The sequence below is a fragment of the Arachis stenosperma genome, chromosome 1, assembly GCF_014773155.1.
Source record: "Arachis stenosperma cultivar V10309 chromosome 1, arast.V10309.gnm1.PFL2, whole genome shotgun sequence".
In the NCBI taxonomy this organism is placed as follows: domain Eukaryota; kingdom Viridiplantae; phylum Streptophyta; class Magnoliopsida; order Fabales; family Fabaceae; genus Arachis; species Arachis stenosperma.
The window spans coordinates 127133610-127156492 of NC_080377.1; the positions used below are offsets into that span (position 1 = coordinate 127133610).

Sequence of the window (22883 nt, forward strand, 5' to 3'; positions counted from 1 at the left end):
AAAGAGGAAAGCATAAATCCAGGGGGAGCAAATCTTGAAAAGGAAAGGGGGAGCAACATAAAAGCAAATGACAAAAATCAAAGGGAGTTTCTAAACCTTACTTCACTTCCTTTTGATTATTGCTTAAATCATGTTTGTCATCAAGGGGGAGATTGTTGAGTTAAGAAATTAACTAAATTAATTAGTGATGACAAACATTATTTTTGGCAAAATAAATAATTAGAGTTGTTAAATTAATAAGTATACATTGCTAATTATTTATGTTATGTTGCAGGCCATAATTTAATTTTGGCAGCCCAAGTTGAATGAATAAAACAAAGCCAATGGGCTGAATGGAAAATGTGAATAAAGACAAGCCCAAGTCATCCTTATCAAACAAAGAAGCATAGCAAGGCACCACGGGCCAAAAAAAAGAGAAGAACCCGATCCAAGCTTGAAATTGTTTTCATTTTCCCACCATCTTGCTCCAACCAAAGCAACGTTCCTATCCTCTCTAATCAAGTCACATCAAGACTTCAGTAAAGTAAGAAAGAGAAAGAGAAGAAAAGCTTCCTCCATAAGCCAGTAACCAAAGAAGCAAGAAAGAGAAAATCTAAGCTTGAAGCACAGAAGCTAAAACAGAAAATCTAATACAAATCAAGCTTAAGAAAGGTAATCCATCTCATCTTGCATGCATCAGATCTTCATCCTTTCTTCCCTACTCTATGTTCTATCCGAAAATGGCATTCAAAGAAAAAGTTGATCTCTGTTCTTCACTGCTACAAATCCACGGTCACAAGAGATTCTTGGGGACCAAGTTGCATCTCTATGGTTCAGATTTGGTTGACCATTGGAAAATAATTTCAGTTACTCCTTCATGGCTTTCGGTCAAGTTGGAAAAGTTAGAAGGAAAGGTTCTACTTTGATGATTGAGAAGAAAAAGTGAGCTTGTGGGTTGGTGAAGCTCAAGGCTCAAGATGTTGACCTTGGAGGAAGAACCAAGGAACATGCAAGGAGATAAAAAGAAGCTTGTTGTTCATTCTGAAGCAAGGAGAGATAACCAGTGAACTTGAGGTGTTTGTTCTGAGAGAGCTCTTTGAAGAAGTTCAACTAACTGGACATTGTAACCTATTCAAAGGTGCATTCCGCCAGTATGAAGAACTAAATCAGAGGCTTGCTAATCTGGTTTTTCGCATAGCACAGAGGCTGTTGATGAAGTCAATCTCCTTCATGTTTTTCTGATTGTGATGTACTTTTCTAAGCTTATCTTTCTGTAATTTCTTGAGAGAAAAGGCATTGTGAGAAAGCTTGAGAAAAAGCCAAGAGTTGAAAAAGGCTGAGTGAAACACTTGAGAGAAAAGCCTAGAGTTATTTTCTGATTTCTTTAGGTTGATTAAGTGTCATGTATCTTGTACCTGTTGGTATCCTATTCTTAGTTGGGATAGCACTAAGAGTGAATAGTTGAGTGTTAGCATAGCCAATGTCAAGTTAGGTTAGAACTTGAGTGTGAAATTGGTGTATGTAATACTGTTAACTATAGTGAAATTCTTCCATAGTTGTGGAGGAGACTGGATGTAGGTTGCATAGCACAAAGCAACCGAACCAGGATATATGCTGGTGTTAGCTTCTTCTTCTCTGTCATGTTCTGTTTTCTGATATTCATGAGACAAAAATAAATTGTCTCATAAATTTCCGCTGCTGAGTTCAAACAAAATCAGATTTGTAACTTTGATTAAAAAGGGTCAAAACAGCAACTGAAAAGGAAGGCATAGATTCAACCCCCCTTCTCTAAGCCTACCACAACCTTCAAGGGTTTAGAGTTTAGGGTTTAGTGTTTAGGGTTTAGGTTTTAGGGTTTAGGGTTTAGTTTTTAGTTTTTAGGGTTTAGTGTTTAAGGTTTAGGGTTTAGTTTTTAGGGTTTAGGGTTTAGGGTTTATGGTTCAGGGTTTTAGGGATAAAACATCAGGGGGATAGAATTTTGGGTGTATATTCAACTTTATTTGGGTGTAAAAAATGTCAGGTCATGGGTGTATATTTGGTTTGATGTTTTCCTTCATATTATAGTACCTGTAATTCAGATATTTAGTTTAGGGTTTTAGGGTTTAGGATTTTGGGTTTAGGGTTTAGAGTTTTAGGGTTTAGGGTTTAGGTTTTTAGGGTTTAGTGTCTAGGGTTTAGGGTTTTGGGTTCAGGGTTTAATCAGTTACATCAATCATATAATAGTTACATTAATCAGTGTCAATATCCTTAGAATCTATCTGACACTCGGGTGTAAGTTGTGTATTCGTTTGCATAATCAGTGGCGGGATGTGCATCAGGCCGTCAAATTTCAAATCCCTAACTATTGTTTTCTTCTCCTCACTCATGTTTCTGAATTTTTCACTTAACAAATGTGTTGCACACTTAAGGTCCTTGGTTTGCTGTAAACAAAGAAAAATTATAGTCAGATATATTTCTATTATATAAAACTGATTTCGTCTAAGACATATATTTGTTCTTACATTTTTTCCAGCTTGGTTTCTGCCTGCCATTGTTTCTGAAATGAAAAATACACCCATAGATATCAGTAAGATACACCCATACATATGATTCAGATATACTCATACATATGATTCAGATACACCCATAGACATGACTCAGATACACCCATACATATGAGTCAGGTACACCCATGGATATCAGTCAGATATTACTCAAACATGCATTAACATACAAGGTCAAGCAACATTACAAGGTCAAGTAATATACACCCATGGACAAGCAAATATTAGAACAGTTGCAACTGATCACTATATTACAGTATATCAGTTCATAAATATACACCCAACAAAATACTCCATATACACCCACCAAATCAAGCAATATACTTCCAAAAATCAGTTACCAGAATAACTAGAACAACAAGAACAATAACACCTAGAACAACTAAGAAGAACAGTATAACCTAGAACCAAGAATAACACTAAAACTAGAACAAGTAGAACATTAAAAACTGTAAAACCTAGAAGAACGTAGAAGAACAGTAAAACCTAGACGAATGTAGAAGAACAGTAAAACCTAGTTCTTCGTTTTCGAAATCTGGAAAATATATAATATGAGTAAAATAGTAACGTAACGTAACGTACCTTGAGTTTTATAACTTTGTTTTTTCTGGAGATTCTTGATTGAGAGTTCTATGTTGTGTTGATGGAGAGATCGAATCTTCACGATGATTGTTTTCTCTGCCGTTTGCAATGTTACTCGAAAATGGAACGGTTGTGTTTTTTTCGTATGGCTTGGAGAAGTGGAAAAGTGCGCCATTAAGGAGCGGTTTTCGCGAAGCGCGTGAATGCTACGCTCCATTCAAGGTAATTCAGTGTGCGTGTGTAAGAAATGTAAGCTAGGAGCTTATATGACTTGTAGGGTTTTTTTGTTTGTATGTGTAGCAAGCCTGTAAAAAGAATAGACGTTTATTTTACATATAAAAAAGATGATTGTTCTTATTACATATAAAAAAGATATTTATTCTTATTGTAAATCTATTATTATATTTTATTTTACATATAAAAAGAAAGAATGTTCGTTTTATATATAAAAGAGATTATTTGCAAATTTAGTGGGGCTGATGGGATAACAATGACGTTGATAGAGTTTCGAGAATGATTAAAATTTTAAAAAGACAAGGTAAAAAGTTTTTTTATTTCAATTGGGTGATTTTTTTATTTTTAGTGCCTTAGTGGGCCAAAAAATCAATCCATTATTTAGGTTGTTTAAATATTTTGGTTACCCCCAAAAATATATTTGATATAAATAAAAAATTTTAAAAATAAAATTACAACAAAATAAAAGTAAAAGAACATTTTTATAACTTTTGCCAAAAGACAAAAATTATTCTTCACCCTATAAACAAATGAAACTTGCATCTTGCTGGAAGAGAAGAATTAATTTTCTTGATTTATGAAAAAGGATTGTCGCAAACAGCGAGAAGTTGTCACAACTTCTTCTCTTCCACTTTACAAGACCAAAATTACACTTTTAACAACACCATTATCACCACTCTCAAGAACAACATCAACAAATAACAAATCGTGCAGCTGCACCACAATTCTCCAATGAAGATAATGATGATTGCAGCTAAGGAAACGGAAGTGGATGCGAAAGAAGTGCTTTTGAGCTCGCCTCCGCCGGCGGAGTCCGCCGTTCCAGGGGCTGTCAGCGGGGTTCGAAGAACAAGCCAAAACTGGCAGTCATAATCACAAGAGAGGGCGCCAACACGCATAGCTTACATCCTCAAAGTCGCGAGTGGCTTCGACGTCCTGGACGGCGTCGCCCCCTACGCGCGGCGCCGCCAGCTTGGGATCTGCATCGTAAGCGGCAATGACACCGCCACAGCGTTACCATCTGGGAGCCCACGGTCCCCGGCTTCGTTGTCACTCTCCACGGAAGGTTCGAGCTACTGTCGCACTCTAGCTCGTTCCTCCCGCCGCCTGCTCCTCCTGGCGCGACAAGCCTCAGAATATACTTTCTCGCATCCAGCGACAAACTGAGAAAACTATAGCAAATGCGTGGTGAGCTGCGGGCCTTTACTTAATTTCTTTTTTCTCCCTTCTAAGGGAAATACCGAAATAGACATATATACTCTCGGGTTTTGTTTGGGCCGAGTCCAGGTACTGAGCCCAAGTTGAGCTGAGCCCGACAAAGGAAAAGGAAAAGCCATGACCGAAAAAAAGGAGGAAAGGAAAAGGAAAAGCAAGAGGAGGAGTTGGTGTTGGAGAAGAGGAAGAAGAAGACGCATAGGAAGAGAGAGAATGGGTTCGGCAGGGAAAAACACAGCAGAATTCTTCAGGAGGAGAGACGAGTGGAGGAAGCACCCAATGCTCACCAATCAGTTCCGCCACGCCCTCCCTGGCTTCGGTATCGCCGTTGTCGCCTTCGGCATCTACCTCGTCGGCGAGCAGATCTTCAGTCGCGCCGGCGCTCCTTCTTCCCACTCTCACTCTCACTCCCACTCCACCGCTTCTTCCTCTCACTGATATCTCTTCAGGTACCTTCCTTTCTCTCCACCATCCATTCCCATACATTTTTAGGGTTTAGTATTTGTATGCTCACAGATCTGCCCTTCAAAATACATTCAATTTTGACTCTGCTATTGCACCTATCGCACAAATCACGCTAGGGACAGAAATACGATTCAATTTCTATTCTTGCGTTTTAGTTTTACTTGGTGATTGTAGGACTGTGGTTCTTTGATTATGCTGGTAACTGCACTGACCCCTACTTTCTATTACCAAGTATTCCTTTTTGGCTGAAAATTCCCTTAAAAAATTACATTGTTCTTGTAGGTGATGGTGGAAGGAGGCTGGGAAGAAGTAACAACTGTGGCACTTGCCCCTTTTTTAACGTCCATTAATAAGCTTTTAAGTTCAACTTAAACTGGCACCCTTGAATTTGTAAATCTCAGACTACCTTACCTATCTTGGTATTTTGTTTATCACTATTATTGTTGCTACATTTCATACATTGTGCTGCTTGTGCTTTGAGATTTTACATGTTTTCTTTCTTCATTTATGTTTGTATTGCTTTAGAAAGAGAGAAAACACGCAACTCTGTTTAATATCAATCACAAGTATTTTGAAGTAACAAGACTACTTGAATTTTAGATTGAGAAATCAGAAATACAACATTATATTTTGGTTTGTGTTGCATAGTCTCCCCCAGTTGTAGTCTTGTCGAAAGCCGTACATACCAATTTATTAGGTAGGCAATTGACACAGAACAACATGAACCCAAGGTATATATAGTTGTAGATTAGCATGACGAGACCAAAGAAAACAGAGATAATAACAATAATCAACGTAGCCCAAGGGATAAAGAAAAGGTTTTGATGCTGATGATGATAATTCCTCCTGTTTGTGTGGCTTTCTTTCAAGATAAAAGGTAGGCCTTTACATTACAGACTGTAATTGTTTCCTTTCCTTGTATAACTAAGATAAACATGCCTCTGTAAACATAACTTTTACGAGGATGTTTGAACAAAATTCTACGTACGGCGCGGTACGAGGAAAAATCTAAAACTAAGAAAAAAAGAGGAGTAAAAGCCCTTTCCGGTCCCTAACCATTTACCCGATGGACGACCCACCCCCTAAGGAATTTAAAACCCCAAATCGGTCCCTATCAATGATGGTATATGGACATTGAAGACCCTGCAACCGATTCCCAGCAGGTGACATGCTGATCTGTCAGTCACTTGTCCACCTGGATTTTTGTCCTACATAATTAGGACTAATCGCCCCCTGCACCTTTGAAACGATGCGTTCCATGAAAACCAGTTGTCTCCTGGGTTTGTTTAGGGTTTTATCTGCATTCTTCATCGTGTTAGTTGTGTGTAGAGTAAAGATTAGGGCTTTTCTCTGCTGAAGAAGAATATGGCTATGAAAGCCAGAGAATCTTCGTCACGAACCGTGGAGGAAAGTAGTGAAGGTGGGAAGAATTTGTGCTGGAGTCCGATTCTGGGTTCCACAGGGAGTATGGGGGAAATGGCAAACCAAGGCCAGAAAAGATTTGTAGCACCGAGATGTCATTGTGGCACATATGCAATATTGTTTCAATCTAGCACTGCAGGAAATCCGAACAGGCTTTTTTTGGTTGCTCTTATTTTAAGGTAATCGCTTTGCAATTTTAGTTTTGTTTCGAAATTCGTTGCCATGAGCATGGAGTGTTGTTTGTTGCAGACCGCATCTCCACACTGCAAGTACTTTGCTTGGCTTGATGAATACATAGTGTCATGTTCATATAAAGCTGATGGCAAAGAAAATGGCGTGGTTGAAAGGCTGAAGACGATGGAAGAAAGATTGGAAGCACTGGAACTGAAGATTGCGAAGCAGGATATTGGAAAAACAGTTGGAGGAAACACGAAATGCCGAAGCTTAACCAGTTTTTTAATTGGAATTGCAGTTACAGTTGTAATTTCAGCAATTTACAGTGGATGAATTGAGACAAATGTGAATTTGATTTAGTGTGCAAAGTTTTGTTCATAGAAGAGAACTACTTCATGTATTATGGTTGAAATCCATGGCTTGTAAGAAGACAACAACTGATGTTATGGTTATTATGATATTGAGTAGCTTGATGTAGTTATACCTGATTGAGTAGCTTGATGTAGTTATTATGATGTTGTATTATTATGTAATTGTGAAGCACTTGTCTAGTTGTCTATGAAGATAGTAATGTACAGACACAAATTTGTGCATGATTTGCAAGTGTACTTCAATTCATGAGAGTTTGGTAAAAGTTGAAACAAAGTTACAAATTGATTCAGTGATTCACAAACCCAAGCATGAGTGTTTCACAAAAATTCACTCTGAACCAAGAACTGCCCCAGAGTTTCACTCAGAAGACAATGTCAGTTTTTTCCAAGTTGACACTAAAACTAATACCAAAAAACTTGAGAGGATCTGTAAATCAAGGCTTGAAATCAGAACCTAATGATAACATCAACACCATAACCAAAATAACTAACATAGAGTGTCCCCTTAAACCAAAATTCTACATTCCCTAACAACATGATATCCATATAGCAGGTTGTTTCACTGTTTCTTTGGTGGAGGCTTCATTCCTGGAGTTGGAATGAACTGAAATAGCCTTGCTGAGGTCCCAGGGCTAGCTGCTGCCAGAGTTTCATTGGAGACTGCATGAGAGTTTTGTTGTAAGCCTTGTGCTTGTGGTTGGGGTTGTACATTGTGAGACGGTTGGTTGGGCTGCATTGGATGTCCTTGGGGCCTTCTGACACTCTGTTTGGGCCTAAACTTTGGAGCTGCAGAAGGGGGCTGAGCATTTGGAGCCTGAGTTGTGGCCTGGTTCATTGGAGCAGGTTCGTCAGTTCCTGGAACCTGGTAACACAATGATGAAAAACATATGGGCTAAAAAACTGCATCTTCTTCTCTGTCTATAACAAAAAATTATGAACAATTGTAGGTATATTTACCTCTGCAGTTGGGGCTGTTGGGGCAGTTTGTGAGATGTTTATCTCATCTGGCTCTACCTGCGGCCTCTTTGGCATTTTTTTCTTGTTTTTCCTAGCCTTGTCCTATATCACAGAATCATGTTTTGCACCCACATATGTTGAGAAATGTTAACTCATTGTGAATTCAAAAAAGACACAACCCAAAATGTATACAAGTTACAGAAGGGTTTTCTTAAACAAAAAAAAAACACTTACAAGAGGTTCCAGGTTAACAGGTGCAGGTTCCTCAGTATTAGCCACATTCCCTATAGGGGGAGGGGCAGGAGCAACATTTTCGGTCAACACACATAGCTCTGGTGGCCGCTTTTGCCTTCTTCCTTTTTGGTTGCCAATCCGGTGTAGCCGGTGCTCCCTTGCAGGTTTTATAATAATGACCCTTCTCCCCGCATTTGCTACACGTTACCTGAAAAGTCCTTCTGACTTTGTCTCCAATCACTTGGGGGGGAGGTGGTGCACCAGTTTCAGTCCGGCGTTTCTTTGGACGACCAGCTGGTCTTATTATCCTGGGAGGTTGTGGCTTTGGATGGTCTGTCTTCTCCCAGAATTCTTCGCTGTTGACTGGATTTACACACAAATCATATGTTTTCCTGACAGCATCCATAGTGAGATAAGGGCTCACAAATTCTTCGGCAGCCTTGATCCTCAACCTAGATATAGCAGCAACTGCGTGGACACATGGCATCCCTTGCCAACAGCAACAACAACAAGAATATGGTTAGCCAAATTTATGTGAAAACAGCAAGACAAGAAACAATGTATACCTGTCAACTGCCATGAGTTGCAAGTGCATGTATGATGTTGGAGGTTGACTCCCAACTTGTGTTTTCCCCTAGTAACTTCAAATAGAACCCTGTCATTATCTCCGCTCCATTGTGCATTCCATTTATGACTCTGAGGTTTAATGTGCCTGTCAAGCCTCCACTGCTGCGCTGGTGCCAGTTTCCCAGTGCATCTTCCTAGAATCCTCTTGTGCTTGGCCATCTTTTTCATTATTGTACACCTTATCTCTTCACACATTGTTAGAATGGGCTTCTCCCTGGCCTCAAGTATCATAGAATTCCAAACCTCACACATGTTATTGGTGAGGCTGTCATTCTTCGGACCATGGCTGAAATATGCCTTGCACCAAACTGCTGGGTCAAATTGATTCATGTACTCCCATCCTCCATGGCACACACTTTTAAATTTTCCATTGCCGCTTTGAACTGCACCTGAGTGGTGCACTTGGCAGCATGCCATAACAGACCCTTTACCTGCTTGTTATTGAACCTTTGTTGAAGATTCTTCCAAATATGCAGCACACAATTTCTGTGGTGTGCATAGGGCATGACTTCCTTGGCTGCACGCATAAGTCCCTGCAAAGATGGTTTACAAACCAAATATAATGCACTTATGACATAAAGACACCAATAACTACACACCAATTGCTGGGAATAGACATAGACCAATCATAAGCCACTTAACCATATATGCATAAACTAATTATGAATGTATTATGTTGTGCAGAATTCTACTAACCAAAAGCTAGAAATTAAACAACACGATTACAAACAAATACTAACCCAGGTGACAATTCACAGATTAACAGATTATTTTCTATGGAAGGGATACCAACAATTGTAAGGGAAGATGGTTAGATTGGTTGTATTTACTACAACTATGTTGATGAATTTCTTCAGTTTAACAAGTATAGCCTTTTGCTTCAATTAGCAGATATTCCACTTTAAATCTAAACAAACAACTAATTAACACATTCAACACAAGTCTACATTGTGCAGAGTTACATTCATAAAACTACATTATATCAGAATAGTATAGGGAATTGTAGTTACCTTCTGTTGGTCGGACATCAGATTCCATCCGCGCACTTGATGGTCTCCCAAATCATCCTGAAGCCGCGTCAAGAACCACATCCAGTTCTCTGTGTTTTCAGCTCTTGTCACAGCATATGCAATAACGAATACATGGTTGTTAGCATCAAGTGCCATTGCAGTTAGGAGCTGCCCTCCGTAATAACCTTTTAAGAAGCAACCATCTAGGCCTATTAGTGGTCGACAGCCCTTAACAAAACCATTTCTGCACGCATCTAAGCAAATGTAAATTTTGTCAAACAGTGTAGAGACTGCGGAATTGGGTCAACACATGTCAGCCGTGCTGCCTGGGTTACTCCTGTGCAACTCTTGCAAATAATCCCACAACTTCCCATACTGTGCCCTGTCATTGCCGTTCACAATTTCCCTAGCTGCTTTCAAAGCTCTTTGGATCATTTAGGATGGACCTGAACATTATAATCCTGTTTCAGATGCTCCGTTGCTTCCTCGGTGTCAGCTTAGGCTGTGTTGCCAACCTTTTTTCCAACTTATCTGTGACCCAAACCCTATCGGCCAAGTTACTTCCATTGTTTTTGAGTTCCTTGCCACGTATATCAACCATGGGCAGTTCTCCTCTGCACATCTAGCCCTGACCCTCTCCTTCTCATTTTTTATATACATGCAATCTCTTCCATCCCAGACAAATACATCCTTCAAGGCCTTCTTAAATTTCTCCATAGTCGCAAATTGCATTCCAAGCTCAAACTGAACCTCTCCATATTCATTTTCTTCATTGAAATCAAGTCCGTGCGTTGTCCTCATCCTCAGAAGATACCGGGGTATGACAGTCTTCCGAAGCATATTCATATTTGTAGTCATCACTCTCCTCATTAGCCACTGCTGGACCTCCTAATTCATCTTCAACTGGCCCTCCCATATCTGTCTCAACTGGCCCTTGGCCAGAACCCAACCCACTTGGAGGTGTCTCAGTTCCATTCCCTTTACTAGATTCACCATGTAGCACATGTCTCTTCTCCTCCTCCCAGTATACCTCTTGGATGATTTCTTTCCATTCTTCTTGGGTGACACTTTCTTTTTGTTTCTTGCAGACACCGAAGTTTTTCCTTTGTTTTTTTTCCACTCCTTTCTGCTGACTCAATATCACTGCTATCACTCTCATAACCAGGAGGTGGCGGCTTGTAGGCCTCATCCTCGGCACTCTCGTATCCGTCATCCAATGAGGATTCATCTGTCACCACAACGGGCTCTTCCTCTGGTTCTGGCTCTGGTTCGGCTTGCATTGGTTGGCTTACCGGGTGCTCAAAGTAGATGTAGAACTCATACTTATCTGGAAACTTAAGGTGGCTTCACACATGTCATTAATATCCTGATCACCCTTAAGGATATGAAGCCCAAACTCCAAGTTTCTTGCTGCTGGATCAAGCCATAAATTTCTTTGTATTCCAGATAACCTAATCCCTGAAGAGTTCTTCCAAGTCCTTCTTGTTGACAAAATCAACATCCATCGGTGGAAATTTCTCAATTCCCATCTACATAGCGTAACACTCCATTTGAATCTTTCTCTAGTCTCCCACCGTGATGAAAAACAGGGGCAACAAACACAGACATCTGTAAAAAACCAAATCACAACTCAGTAACAGAGCTAAACTTCAAACACCCTCAACAGCAACTAGGCTATCCTGCCTATCCATTAAGCATTCTTAATGCATCAAGCCAACACAAAGGTACAAACTTTCAAACTTAACATCACTTTCATACTTTCACAACAACCCTAACTCATGAAACAAACCTACTGCTTCACCCGATCCACCCATAATCACCATGCAGGGGAGAACTCACATATCAAAGCTAATTTAACCCCCACTACCTGACATACTCCTCAACTTCACTACAGTAAAGAATAATGTATGTAGAAGAGAACCAAGTATACGTTACCGTTTCAAAGGAAGCTTCCAAATGAAGACCCTGTCTTCCCACGCAGTAGTGCAACTAGCTCCCACGTCCTCAACGTAACTCTGTTTTGGAGGGAAGAAGAAAGCTTTGCTGAATTAGGGCCAAAGGTAAATGACGAGGGAGAGGAAGGTGTTTTATGGAATAATGGTTTTCATGGAACGCATCGTTTCAAAGGTGCAGGGGGCGATTAGTCCTAATTATGTAGGACAAAAATCCAGGTGGACAAGTGACTGACAGATCAGCATGTCACCTGCTGGGAACCGGTTGCAGGGTCTTCAATGTCCATATACCATCATTGATAGGGACCGATTTGGGGTTTTAAATTACTTAGGGGGTGGGTCGTCCATCGGGTAAATGGTTAGGGACCGGAAAGGGCTTTTACTCAAAAAAGAGAGATAGATCATGGTGGAGGATTATTTTTTTTTTTTTTGAAAAAAGGAGCTCAACACAATAGAGTGGAGCAAAGTTAAAAAGAAACAGACTAACAACACCTAAATCAGACGCAATAAAAGAAACTCTCCAATGTCATTTCCAGCATAGCTATCAACAACACGAAGAGCTCTCACCTTCCCACTCTTTAACACTAAGCACGGACATCTCTATGACATCTTCAACACCTTTGCTTTCATTCTGAAAAATCCTCCTATTTCTTTCCATCCAAATGTTCCAGATGATAGCACAGAAACATCTCAACCGCTGCTTGCGTTCCTCCTTTCTACGCGGCTCTTCTGTCCAACTTAGAAAGTGGTCCTTCATCAACCCAGGGAGAGACCATAGGCGGCCCGACGCAAGTATCCAAGCATTCCACACCTGCCAGGCAAACCCGCATCCGAGAAACAAGTGGTGAACCTGCTCAACCTCCCTATTACAAAAGACACACCTCATATCCTCCTGATTGAGGATCCCAAATCGATTCAGTCTTTCCTTCGTGTTCACCCTGCCTATCAATACAAACCAGGTAAACAGCTCTACTTTCGGAGGAGCTAAACCTTTCCAAATGGATTTAGTAAAACTATAGCTGGTGATCTCCTCTCCAAGCATTCCTTCTTGCAGCACCTGCACAAAAGAGTTAGTCGAAAAAACACCAAGTCTATCATATTTCCACACCACTCTATCCTCTCTATTATTTTCTAGCCTCACAGGTCGCAGAGTCTCATGCAACTGACCCAACAGTCCCAACTCCCACTGGAAGAGCTCTCGCCTCCATATGAAGTTCCACACCCATTCTAGTCCATCCCAAAACCCACAATCCCCAATAAAAGCACCACACTGGTTTGAAACAGAGAAGAGGCGGGGAAACTGATCTTTCAAAGAACCACAATGTAACCACACGTCCTCCCAGAATCGAGTCCGACGACCATCACCAACTTCCATGGATAAACCTGTAATCAGTCTCTCCCTTAAATGTTGATCTGTAATCTGCAGCTGGCAAATATCCTTCCAAGGGCCTCCTCTGGTAGGTAGCACCTGGTTGGCCAGTAACTCATTCGGTTTTAGATTATTACATGAGCAGACCACCTTTTTCCACAAAGGACATTCTTCCTTCGCAAACCGCCACCACCACTTAAAGAGAAGAGCGGTGTTACGAATCATAGCATCTCCAACTCCCAATCCACCGAACTTCTTTGGGGCCTGCACCAACTCCCATCGAACTAGCGCCATACCGTTCCTGCCATCCTCCTTACTCCATAGAAACCTTGTCTGCAAGGAAATTAATTTCTTCGCAACCGCCTTTGGCATCCTATACAAGCTCAAGTAGTACACTGGCAGGCTATTCAACACTGATTTTATAAGCACCAACTTTCCGGCTTTATTTAGCACCTTAGCTTTCCAGAGACTTAGTTTCTCTTCTACCTTGTCAATTATAGGCTTCCATGTCTTAACCAGCTTCGGGTTAGCACCCAAGGGAACTCCAAGGTATCTAACAGGGAGAGTACCTTCTTTACAACCCCACAAGCTGCACATTCGTTGTACCCATTGTTCTTCGCAGTTGATCGGAATCAGGCTAGTTTTATCAAAATTAATACTAAGTCCAGACATCAACTCAAACCACCGTAGCAGCCGCTTGTAGTTCTTCATGGTCTCATCTTCTGGTGGACAAAACAGGATAGTGTCATCTGCAAACTGAAGGTGTGATAACTCCACCCTGTCTCTACCAACCACTAAGGGAGATATACGCCCGTTCCTCACTGCCTGGCCAACCATCCTATGTAGAACATCCACAACTAGCACAAACAGAAAAGGAGAGAGCGGGTCACCTTGTCTCAGACCCCTTTCCATCTTGAACGGTTTACAAGGTGAGCCGTTAATCAATATCGACATAGAAGCTGTAGTCACACACTCCATAACCCAATTCCTCCATCTGCACCCAAAACCCATCTTCTGCAACACCATATCCACAAAACTCCACTTAACTCTGTCGTAGGCTTTTTGGAAGTCAATCTTGACTATGGCTGCCTCCTTATGCCTTCTCTTCAGCCAATGGACTGTTTCACACGCTATGAGAGCCCCGTCATGAATCTTTCGACCCCTAACAAAAGCACTCTGAGTCTCTCCTACTAGGCGTGGCATCACTACCCTCATTCTCCTAACTAGCACCTTCGAGATCACCTTGTACACACAACCAACCATGCTAATGGGCCGCAAGTCTTTTATCTCCTTCGCACCAGTAAACTTAGGTGCCAGCGCCACCCAAGTTATATTTGACTCTGTCGGCAACTTGGATGTCTGAAAGAACCCTAACACTGCTGCCGCGAACTCAGACCCAATCTCCTCCCAGCACCTCTTGATGAAATTCATGTTATATCCATCGCGGCCTGGCGCCTTAGATGACTCACAATCCCATACTGCCTCCCTTATCTCCTCAGCTGACGGAAATGCCTCCAATGTCGCAGAGTCTTCCTCATCTATCCTCTCCACAAGTCCTTCTCGGAACCCCAATACAAGAGAAGGTCCCTGGTGATATAGCTCTTTGTAGAACTCTCTGATAGCTATTTTTATTCTAGCTTGGTTCCGTACCAGCCTGCCATTAACAACCAGGGAATCAAGCCTATTATTCCTACTTCTTGCAGACGCTATGTTGTGAAAATATCTTGTGTTCTTGTCCATCTCCTTTGCTTGTCGTGAACGGGACATCTGCTTCCAGTGAATCTCTTTCCTCACATACCACCTCTCACAACAAGTAACTAAAGCCTTCCGTCTAGCCTCCATGGTTCCATCATAGACTCCATTACCTACCAACTCGTCAACCTTTCTAATCTCTTCCTCTAACCTTAGAATTTTGTGATCCATCTCCCCAAAGTTGTCCTTGTGCCATTTTCCCAACGGAACCGTCAGCGCTCGCAATTTATCAGTAAACTGCATCTCACCTAAACACCTCCATTCCTCCTTTACCATTCGAAGAAAACCTTCATGTGTAAACCATGAGTCAAGACTGCGGAATGGTCTATGGCCTCCCCTCCTCCTATTCTCCTCTACTATTATAGGACAGTGATCTGACAGACCCCTGGGTCCGCCCCGTAGTCGAATCTCAGGAAACTCTTCTAGCCATTCCACACTAACCATGGCCCTGTCGAGACGACTGCATGACCGGCCTCGAAACCAGGTAAACTTACGATCAGTGAGTGGTAGATCCACTAATTGCATATCCTGTATCCACTCCTTAAACTCCTCAGCAGACCTGGATAAGCTCTCAGTACCTTTTCTTTCCTCCACACACACTATTTCATTGAAATCTCCCATGAAGCAGCAGGGAACCTGGCATAGTCCAGCTATGAAGCTCAGCTCTTCCCACACTTGACTCTTCTCTTCTCTGCTATGTGCACCATAGACCAAGAAAAACGCACAGTTGAAGTTATTCTTTACAATAACTCCTTCCACACCCAACCACCGTTCTCCCTTATAGCAGTGATTCATCTTAAAGAATATTTCGTCCCACATCATCAAAAGGCCCCCCGATGCACCATCCGAGCCTATATATTCCCAACCCGCTCCCGCACTTCCCCATACCCGGGCGACATCAAAACGCGTTACTACCCTTCTTTTAGTCTCAATCAAACCCACCAAACTCAATTTATGTTTGGTTTTTAAGTCCTTCACCATTCTCATCTTTCCATCCCCCCGTAAACCCCTAACATTCCAAGAACTGAAATTCATTTAGAACCAAAATAACACACCTGCTTTTTATGCTTGGGTCTGCATCGCCTCATTTTTGCTTTCTGCTTTGCCACTTTCTTCTTCCGAGCTAGTTCCTCATTTTGAGCCTGTAGAATGGCCATGATGTCCTGCTCCTCATCGTATACTTCAGCCCCTGATTCCATTGCCAGCTCCATGGTTAATTTATTTTCCTTCATTTGTTCCTCTACCCCCTGAGTGTCACTCTCCATGTCCTCTGTTTCATCTCCACATTCACCCTGCCTGATTCCAGCACCATCAGAGCCTTCTCTAGCATGCTCGTCTGCCCTATTCCTTCCACTCTGCTCAGTATGCACTACTTGAGTTGTTCCTAGTGCGTCATTGCTTGCTTCCAAGCCCCTATGCGTTCCTTCAGTCACAGCCTCCCGGACCCGCTCTCCTATCACAGTCAAGTTCTGCTCCATTCTCACCTCAATGCTGTCCTCCCCACTCTCCTCACCATCTCGGTCAAAACAGTGGCCTGCGCCCCCGACACGCTCGACGCCGAACTCCACAGATCCAGCATCGGCTCCATCAGACCGGTCACCCCCCTCGTCTCCGGTTTCAAATCTGTTTCCGTGTGACCCCGGCCGTCGGCTCTCCCTTGGATCTTCCCCAGATCGAGGTCTACCACCACCGCAATCCACAATCTCTTCATTTAACCCAGCATGTTGCTGCGCATGGGTATCGGTTAGGAGAGCCAGCTCCTGGTTCACTGCATCGGCGCCTTCACCAATTCGGCCGCAACCCCCCTCGTTACAGTTCATGTCACTTCCCCGCAGCCCAATCCATCCTTTCCTGCTTCCGCTGTCCCCACGTCGAGGTCGAGCCTCCCTGCACCCCTCGCTCTCTCTCTCAAGGCACGTATGTGACGGCACCAGGGAACCGGGTAGGAGAATCCGATTCGGGTTCCTCAACCTATCCGGGTCATAGCTCACACCCAGCTGGTTCAGGCCCGATCCACATGTTCTAGAATCCAGCCCCTTACTTATGGTTCTGGCCCAACCCTTAGATCCAACTTGTCCTTTTTTTAATTCTTTTTTTTCCACCCTCCCTAGCCCATTATGCACAGCATTGTAATTGCATGTAACAGTCCGCTCCGAATCCTCCTCATAATTATCACCGTTATCACCTTCAAATTCCCTAATCCCTTGATTCACGGTACTAACTGCTTGATTCGTTACGCCATGTTTTCGCCTCTGATTAGTCTCGCATTCAATCCATTCATTCAAAAAATCTTCCAAATTGACCAATCTGTCCTTACCGTCCTCCTCCGTCCTATCCACCATCATCAACAATTCTTCATCGTGGTCGGCCTTCTTGGGGCAAACTGGGTACCCTGGATCCCCTTCCGCACTTGTGTTTGCTGTATCATGACCCAAAACCTCGTCATTGGTGACATCCTCACCAACATATTTCCCTTCGGGCTGCATGTTCCATGCTTGATGGCTCTCCTCATTCACGAACACATCATAAGTTTTGGACCCAATAATAAGTTGAACTTTTTCCTGTATCACGTTCAACACATGTGTATCAATCTGCACTCGACCTGCTGTGATCATGCTGCACGTTTGTGTTTCCTTCGCACATCCCACCACTGTACCCCACTGACCTCCGATCTTAGTAAAGGTCTCCACAGACCATGCACATAACGGCACCCCCACGCATTCTAACCAGACTCTCCGGGACTCACAGCGCTCTGACTCCTTACACTTCCATACCCGATGAAAAACTTGTAACAGGCAATTCAACTTAAACGTGTATATCTCATCCGCATGGCGAACACTATCACAGATCAATAGTGCTTTGCAGACTCCCATTTCCCGGACTTGGACTACAGAAGGCAAATTCCTCCTCACCATTGCCCTCAATGCGGAGAAATCAATAGGCTTCATCGTAACCCCTATCAGACTTCTATGTAGCCATTCCAAATTTTCCGTCACCATTGCAACTTCCACCTTCCTTACTCCGTCTTCTCTCATCACGTTCTTCCCATTTTCCTTGATTTGTAACCCATTTGCGATCGGCAAAGATTCAACCTCTACTACTCCTCTGGGTTGCTCATATGATAATGGGAGTTGCTTATGATCCCCTTGACGTCCTTCACCTTTTTCCAAATTACCCGACGACCTTCGGTACTTTGCCTCTCCCACAAAGACCACTTGGCCTCTTAGTCTCATCTGGTTCATCTCCGCTATCGCTTTCAACGCCCCTCCTTTCGTCGTGTAACGTATAAAGGCAAACATATAAATGTTACCATTCTTGTGCTTCCGGGACAGATAGATATCATTGATCCGTCCAGTCCAGTTGAACAGCTGAAACAATTCCCTCTTTGAAATGTCTTCTGGGAGACGATCTACAAAGATGGAGAAAGATTCTTGTTCCAACCTCCGATATTCTTCTCTGTTCCAAATCCTTGGGTCCTTGACTTTTTCGTTAACCCTATCCCTCCCTGTGTTTCCCCCCCGCTCTCTCACTCTCTCTCGCTCGCTCTCTCTCATCTCATCTTATTTTTTTGGTGGAGGATTATTACACAGAAAGTGTTACAACATTGATAAATATTCTCTCCTCTTTCCCGACTAAATTTGAAAGCTTTGCGAATCTGAAAATATTTTTATAGCGGAGAAATTTCTCTCCTTGTATCTTCATCTTAGATATATAATAATATATTCAAAACACTTGTAAAGAGGACTAATACACCACAAAGAGAAAAAATCATAAAAGAATTATTTTAAATTTAGATCTGGATCTCTAAAAAAAATACAGAAAAGGGGAAGAGAGGAGAGGAGAAAGACAAGTGAAAGGCAAGGAAGATTTATTTGAAGAACCAACAGGACAACCATAATGTCAATTGTTTGGTGAAAACGCTATAATTCACGTTATTCGCAAGAATTAATGTGTACTGAATAGAAGTTTATACACTCTTGACCAAATAAACACAATAGGGTTGGACAAAAATTAAAACCCAGGACACCACAAAGAATCGTTTTATTTATTCCGCATTCCTTGCGTATCACTATCACCTGCCTTTCCTAGGTTGCGAGCACAAAATATGATGCCATTGATGAGGGGAAACAAGAAGATTGATAAATAGGGGCTAGTGCTTAAAAACCAAATCAAGTGTTTTACAGAACACAGAAGAACTGTCTACGGCTCCAAAGTTTAAGCTATACACTACAATAATTAGATACTCCACGTCATATTTGGCATTATCTACAATGTAGCAGAGTAGTGCCCATTGGCAGTGAGCCGGATGTTCAGATTCTATAGCAAAGGCAGAAATCTGCAGTTGCGAAAAAAAATGTGAAAATAAAATTATAAGCCTGACGAGATATATATACATACTAAGGTTCCACAAGAAAGGCCCAGGTATCCTTCCTACCTAAGTCTAAATTCAAGCAAAAGTAACAATATGTAAAACTATACTGTAAGTCTGTAACAAATTTATTGATGATGAGACTAGTTTTTAACGAGATGATAAAGTTATATGTATGCAAATTGTTGAATCACCAGTAGCTCTTGATTGTTGATGTGTATAACAAGAGATGTGTGCCACTGAGATTAACAATGTCATTGAGGGAAACAAAGCTCAAGACATGGGGCATTGCTTGCATTCTGGAAGAAACATGGGGAGTATGAATGATTTTGAAGGAACCAGTCTGTGGGGAATATGAAACAAGAGAGTATGAATCAGAAGCAGAGTCATCCTTGAGCCACATATCACCATTATCAGCGAAGGCAATAGGTCGGTGGCGGTCCGGGATCCTCAAGCCACAATAAGAGTTGATATCAATGTAGAATGAAAGGCTCCAAGAGCGCTGCACGCCGTAGTCTCGCATGAACCACGTCTCGAATCTGGCGGCTCCAGGGACAACAAAGCAGAGGCAGAGGCAACCTTTGAGAACCCCGAGAGTGATGCCAGAGAGGCTGTGGATATAGTGGGCATCGAAGTAGGAGGGGGGCGGCACCCATTTGAACTCATTGGTGTGGAGGTCAAAGGAGCATATCAACTGACAAAGGTGGGTGGTGGTGGGTTGAGCGAGCCAATGAAGAGCACCGTTGAGTGAGTGGTGAAAGGAGGCGTTGGGCCTCGGAGTCGGAAGGGCAAAAGCAGTCCGAATTGTTGTCCAGGCCTTGTCCCCCACGCTGTATAATTCGGCCACAAATTGGTTATGGTGGCTATGGGCGGCAAATTGAAGGATTTTGTAGCGGTTGCTGTGGGGATCGTAACCAAATGAAGAGAAACCAATAGATGAGGTTGTGGTTGTCGGAGGAGGAGGAAGCTCCAGAATCTCCCCCAACAGAGGATTGCACACATAATAAACACAGCCACTGCCACGCAAGCACACCAGCCCCTCGCTCGAGTTCACTAAAACTAAATCCACGTCTTTCTTCAAATCCACTGCACTGAAGATTGAACTTGTCGTTGACTTTGACCTTGACTTTGACCTTGGACAGCTAACGTTACGATCGCGATTGCGATTGCGATTGCGATTTGTATCGGGTGCAGGTTGTAAGGAGGCGAGGGAGGAGGAGGAGTGAGGGATGAGGAAGGAGGCGCTGCCCCACGAGTGGAGGCAGAGGAGGCGCCTGTTATGCGAGAGGAGGAGAAAGGAGGTGGGTGCACGGGAGACATAAAGGGAACGGAAGCTGGGATCGGAGACGAGGGCTCTGAAGGAGGTGCAGACGGAGGCGCAGCGGATGACGGAGGAGGCTGGCAGCCTTGCGATGATCTCAGAGAGCAAGTGAATTGGAAGGTCCAATATGTGTACGGTGGCTAACCCTAACTCTGCCCCTCTGCAACCCCGACTCCTCTGTTTCTTCTTTTCCATTCCAATTCCCAATTCCCAATTCCCAATTGCCAAAATCGTTACTTTCCAGTTTATATCCGTACTTAACGTTAATAAATCACTAATTAGCCGGAGCTACTTCTAAATTTAATATTATAATTTTGGTTTATCTAACATACACGTCACCATTTGATAAGATTATTATTAAAAACAATAAATAAATACTTACTCAAATTACTGAAATTAGTCTCTGAAGTTTTTACAATAAGATATTTTAGCCTTTTAACATTTAAAATAATATCTAACACTAACTTTCATTAGATAATATAATCTTTTTAAAATTTTTAATCTATTTATTTTAAATTTTATTATTTACATATACAAATTTTTCTATATATTTTTTAAATAAATTATAAATTAATTATATAAAGATATTATTTTTTAAAAAGTTAAATAATTTAAAATAATTAAACTCATATTTATTTTTAATCATATAAAATATTAATTTAATTTAATTTAATTTATAATACCACATTCTACAATTATTTTTTGATAAAAAAAAAAGAATTGACTTAGTATTGTTTAAAAAGATGGAAGAATTTTCATTTATTATAAAACTTTTTATTTAAATAATTAAAAATATTTGTGCAAATATTTATAAAGATAATATTTTAAAATATATGTAGAATATGAACTAAGTAACTTTCGTAAAAGATATTATAAATTGAAATTTTGTATTTTTTTTTCTATAAAAACTTTCGTAACTAGTAACTTTATTATGTATTTTTAGAATATATCTTATTCTTAGCTACATATTTTTAATTTTGTTGTGTGATTTTTTAAAATGATATTCATTATTATTATTATTATTATTATTATTATTATTATTATCCAATAATGATGAAAATTTTAGATTGTAAAGATGATTTGAAAGTAATATATAACAGAAATATGATATTATTACTTAAAAAAGTGGTAATATCTGCAATTAATAGTTATTTATGTGTTAATTAATTTATCTTTTTTAGGTTTTATGTTATTCTTATCTTTAATTTATTTTTAACTTCTCAAAAATAAATATTTATTTCATAAACAATAACAAAACACAAATATTCAATATCAGGACTGGTGACAAAAATAAGGATATAAACAATAACAAAATAAGATATAAGCTATATATGAAGGTCTTTCAGATAAAGCGGTTGCAGCGCAGAGACATGGATAGCAGTGCTTGAAAACAGGGATATGGACACTAAATATATTATTTTTGAGATATTTTTTATAATTTTATATTCACTCTTTTACGAAGAAAAATAATGGACACAGAATTTAGAAAAGTGACAGAAATTTTTTTTATAATCTTTTTTTTTTTGTCTATAGATATTTTTTATTATAATACTGTTATTTTTTTTATTTTTCCTAACTTAAAAAAAATCAGTTTTTTGAAAAAAAAATCAATTTTTAGATAAAAAAAAATTAGTTTTTTAAATAAAAAATTTTTTATTTGCAAAAGCTAATTTTTTTCATATAGAAATGGATTCTTTTTTAAAACTGATTTTTTATTTAAAATTAATTTAACTTATTAATCTAAACGAAATTTTTTATTAATCGAACTCAGATTTATTTTTTTGTTAATGTTAATCATATGTATTCCTATATATTAATAATAAATTTAAAAATAAAATAATTATATTTATAAATTTTATTTTAATATAAAAATTATTATATAATTTTTTATTAAAACTTTTTGTCCTTTCAAATATTTTTTTTAAGTAGTACTCTCATTTTCTATTAAATTAGTTTGTACTTGATACAGAAAATTAATTTGGAATCACATGGTTATTTTAGTCTTTTCCATGTGTATCCAAACATAATACTGGATATTACATTAGTGTCTTGTACATCGTATCCAAACACAATATTTTTAATATCTCTATTTTATTGTTTTTGTCTCAGTGTCATATTTTATTATATCTTTAAAAACAAATGTTATCTTTAAGATGGGAAAGAATAAAATACTATGACTCATTGACAAACCAAAACTTATACAGTTATACTCCATTATTTCGTGCATCTCAGCAAGTTTGGGCTAATTGGATTAGATGAAACTATGCCTCATGATTTTTGTTAAACTGATTTTTATTTTTTATCTTT

General features: G+C 40.4%; 2 protein-coding genes across 2 annotated transcripts; one reads left to right on the forward strand and one right to left on the reverse strand.

The window, feature by feature from the left end:
- Nucleotides 1-4335: 4335 nt before the first annotated feature.
- On the forward strand, nt 4336-5522 carry LOC130934414 (uncharacterized). The gene is made up of 4 exons (XM_057863996.1): nt 4336-4404; nt 4572-4603; nt 4660-5002; nt 5301-5522. The coding sequence occupies exons 1-4, from the start codon at nt 4336-4338 to the stop codon at nt 5388-5390; spliced, it is 534 nt and encodes a 177-aa protein (XP_057719979.1). The 3' UTR covers nt 5391-5522.
- Nucleotides 5523-18767: 13245 nt separating this feature from the next.
- Nucleotides 18768-20790, reverse strand: LOC130933136 (F-box/kelch-repeat protein At3g06240-like). Its single transcript, XM_057862706.1, has 2 exons — nt 19450-20790; nt 18768-19222 (listed from the first exon to the last, which is right to left on the reverse strand). Coding segments are annotated over exons 1-2 (1323 nt in total). The 5' UTR covers nt 20772-20790; the 3' UTR covers nt 18768-19221.
- Between the last annotated feature and the right edge of the window lie 2093 nt (nt 20791-22883).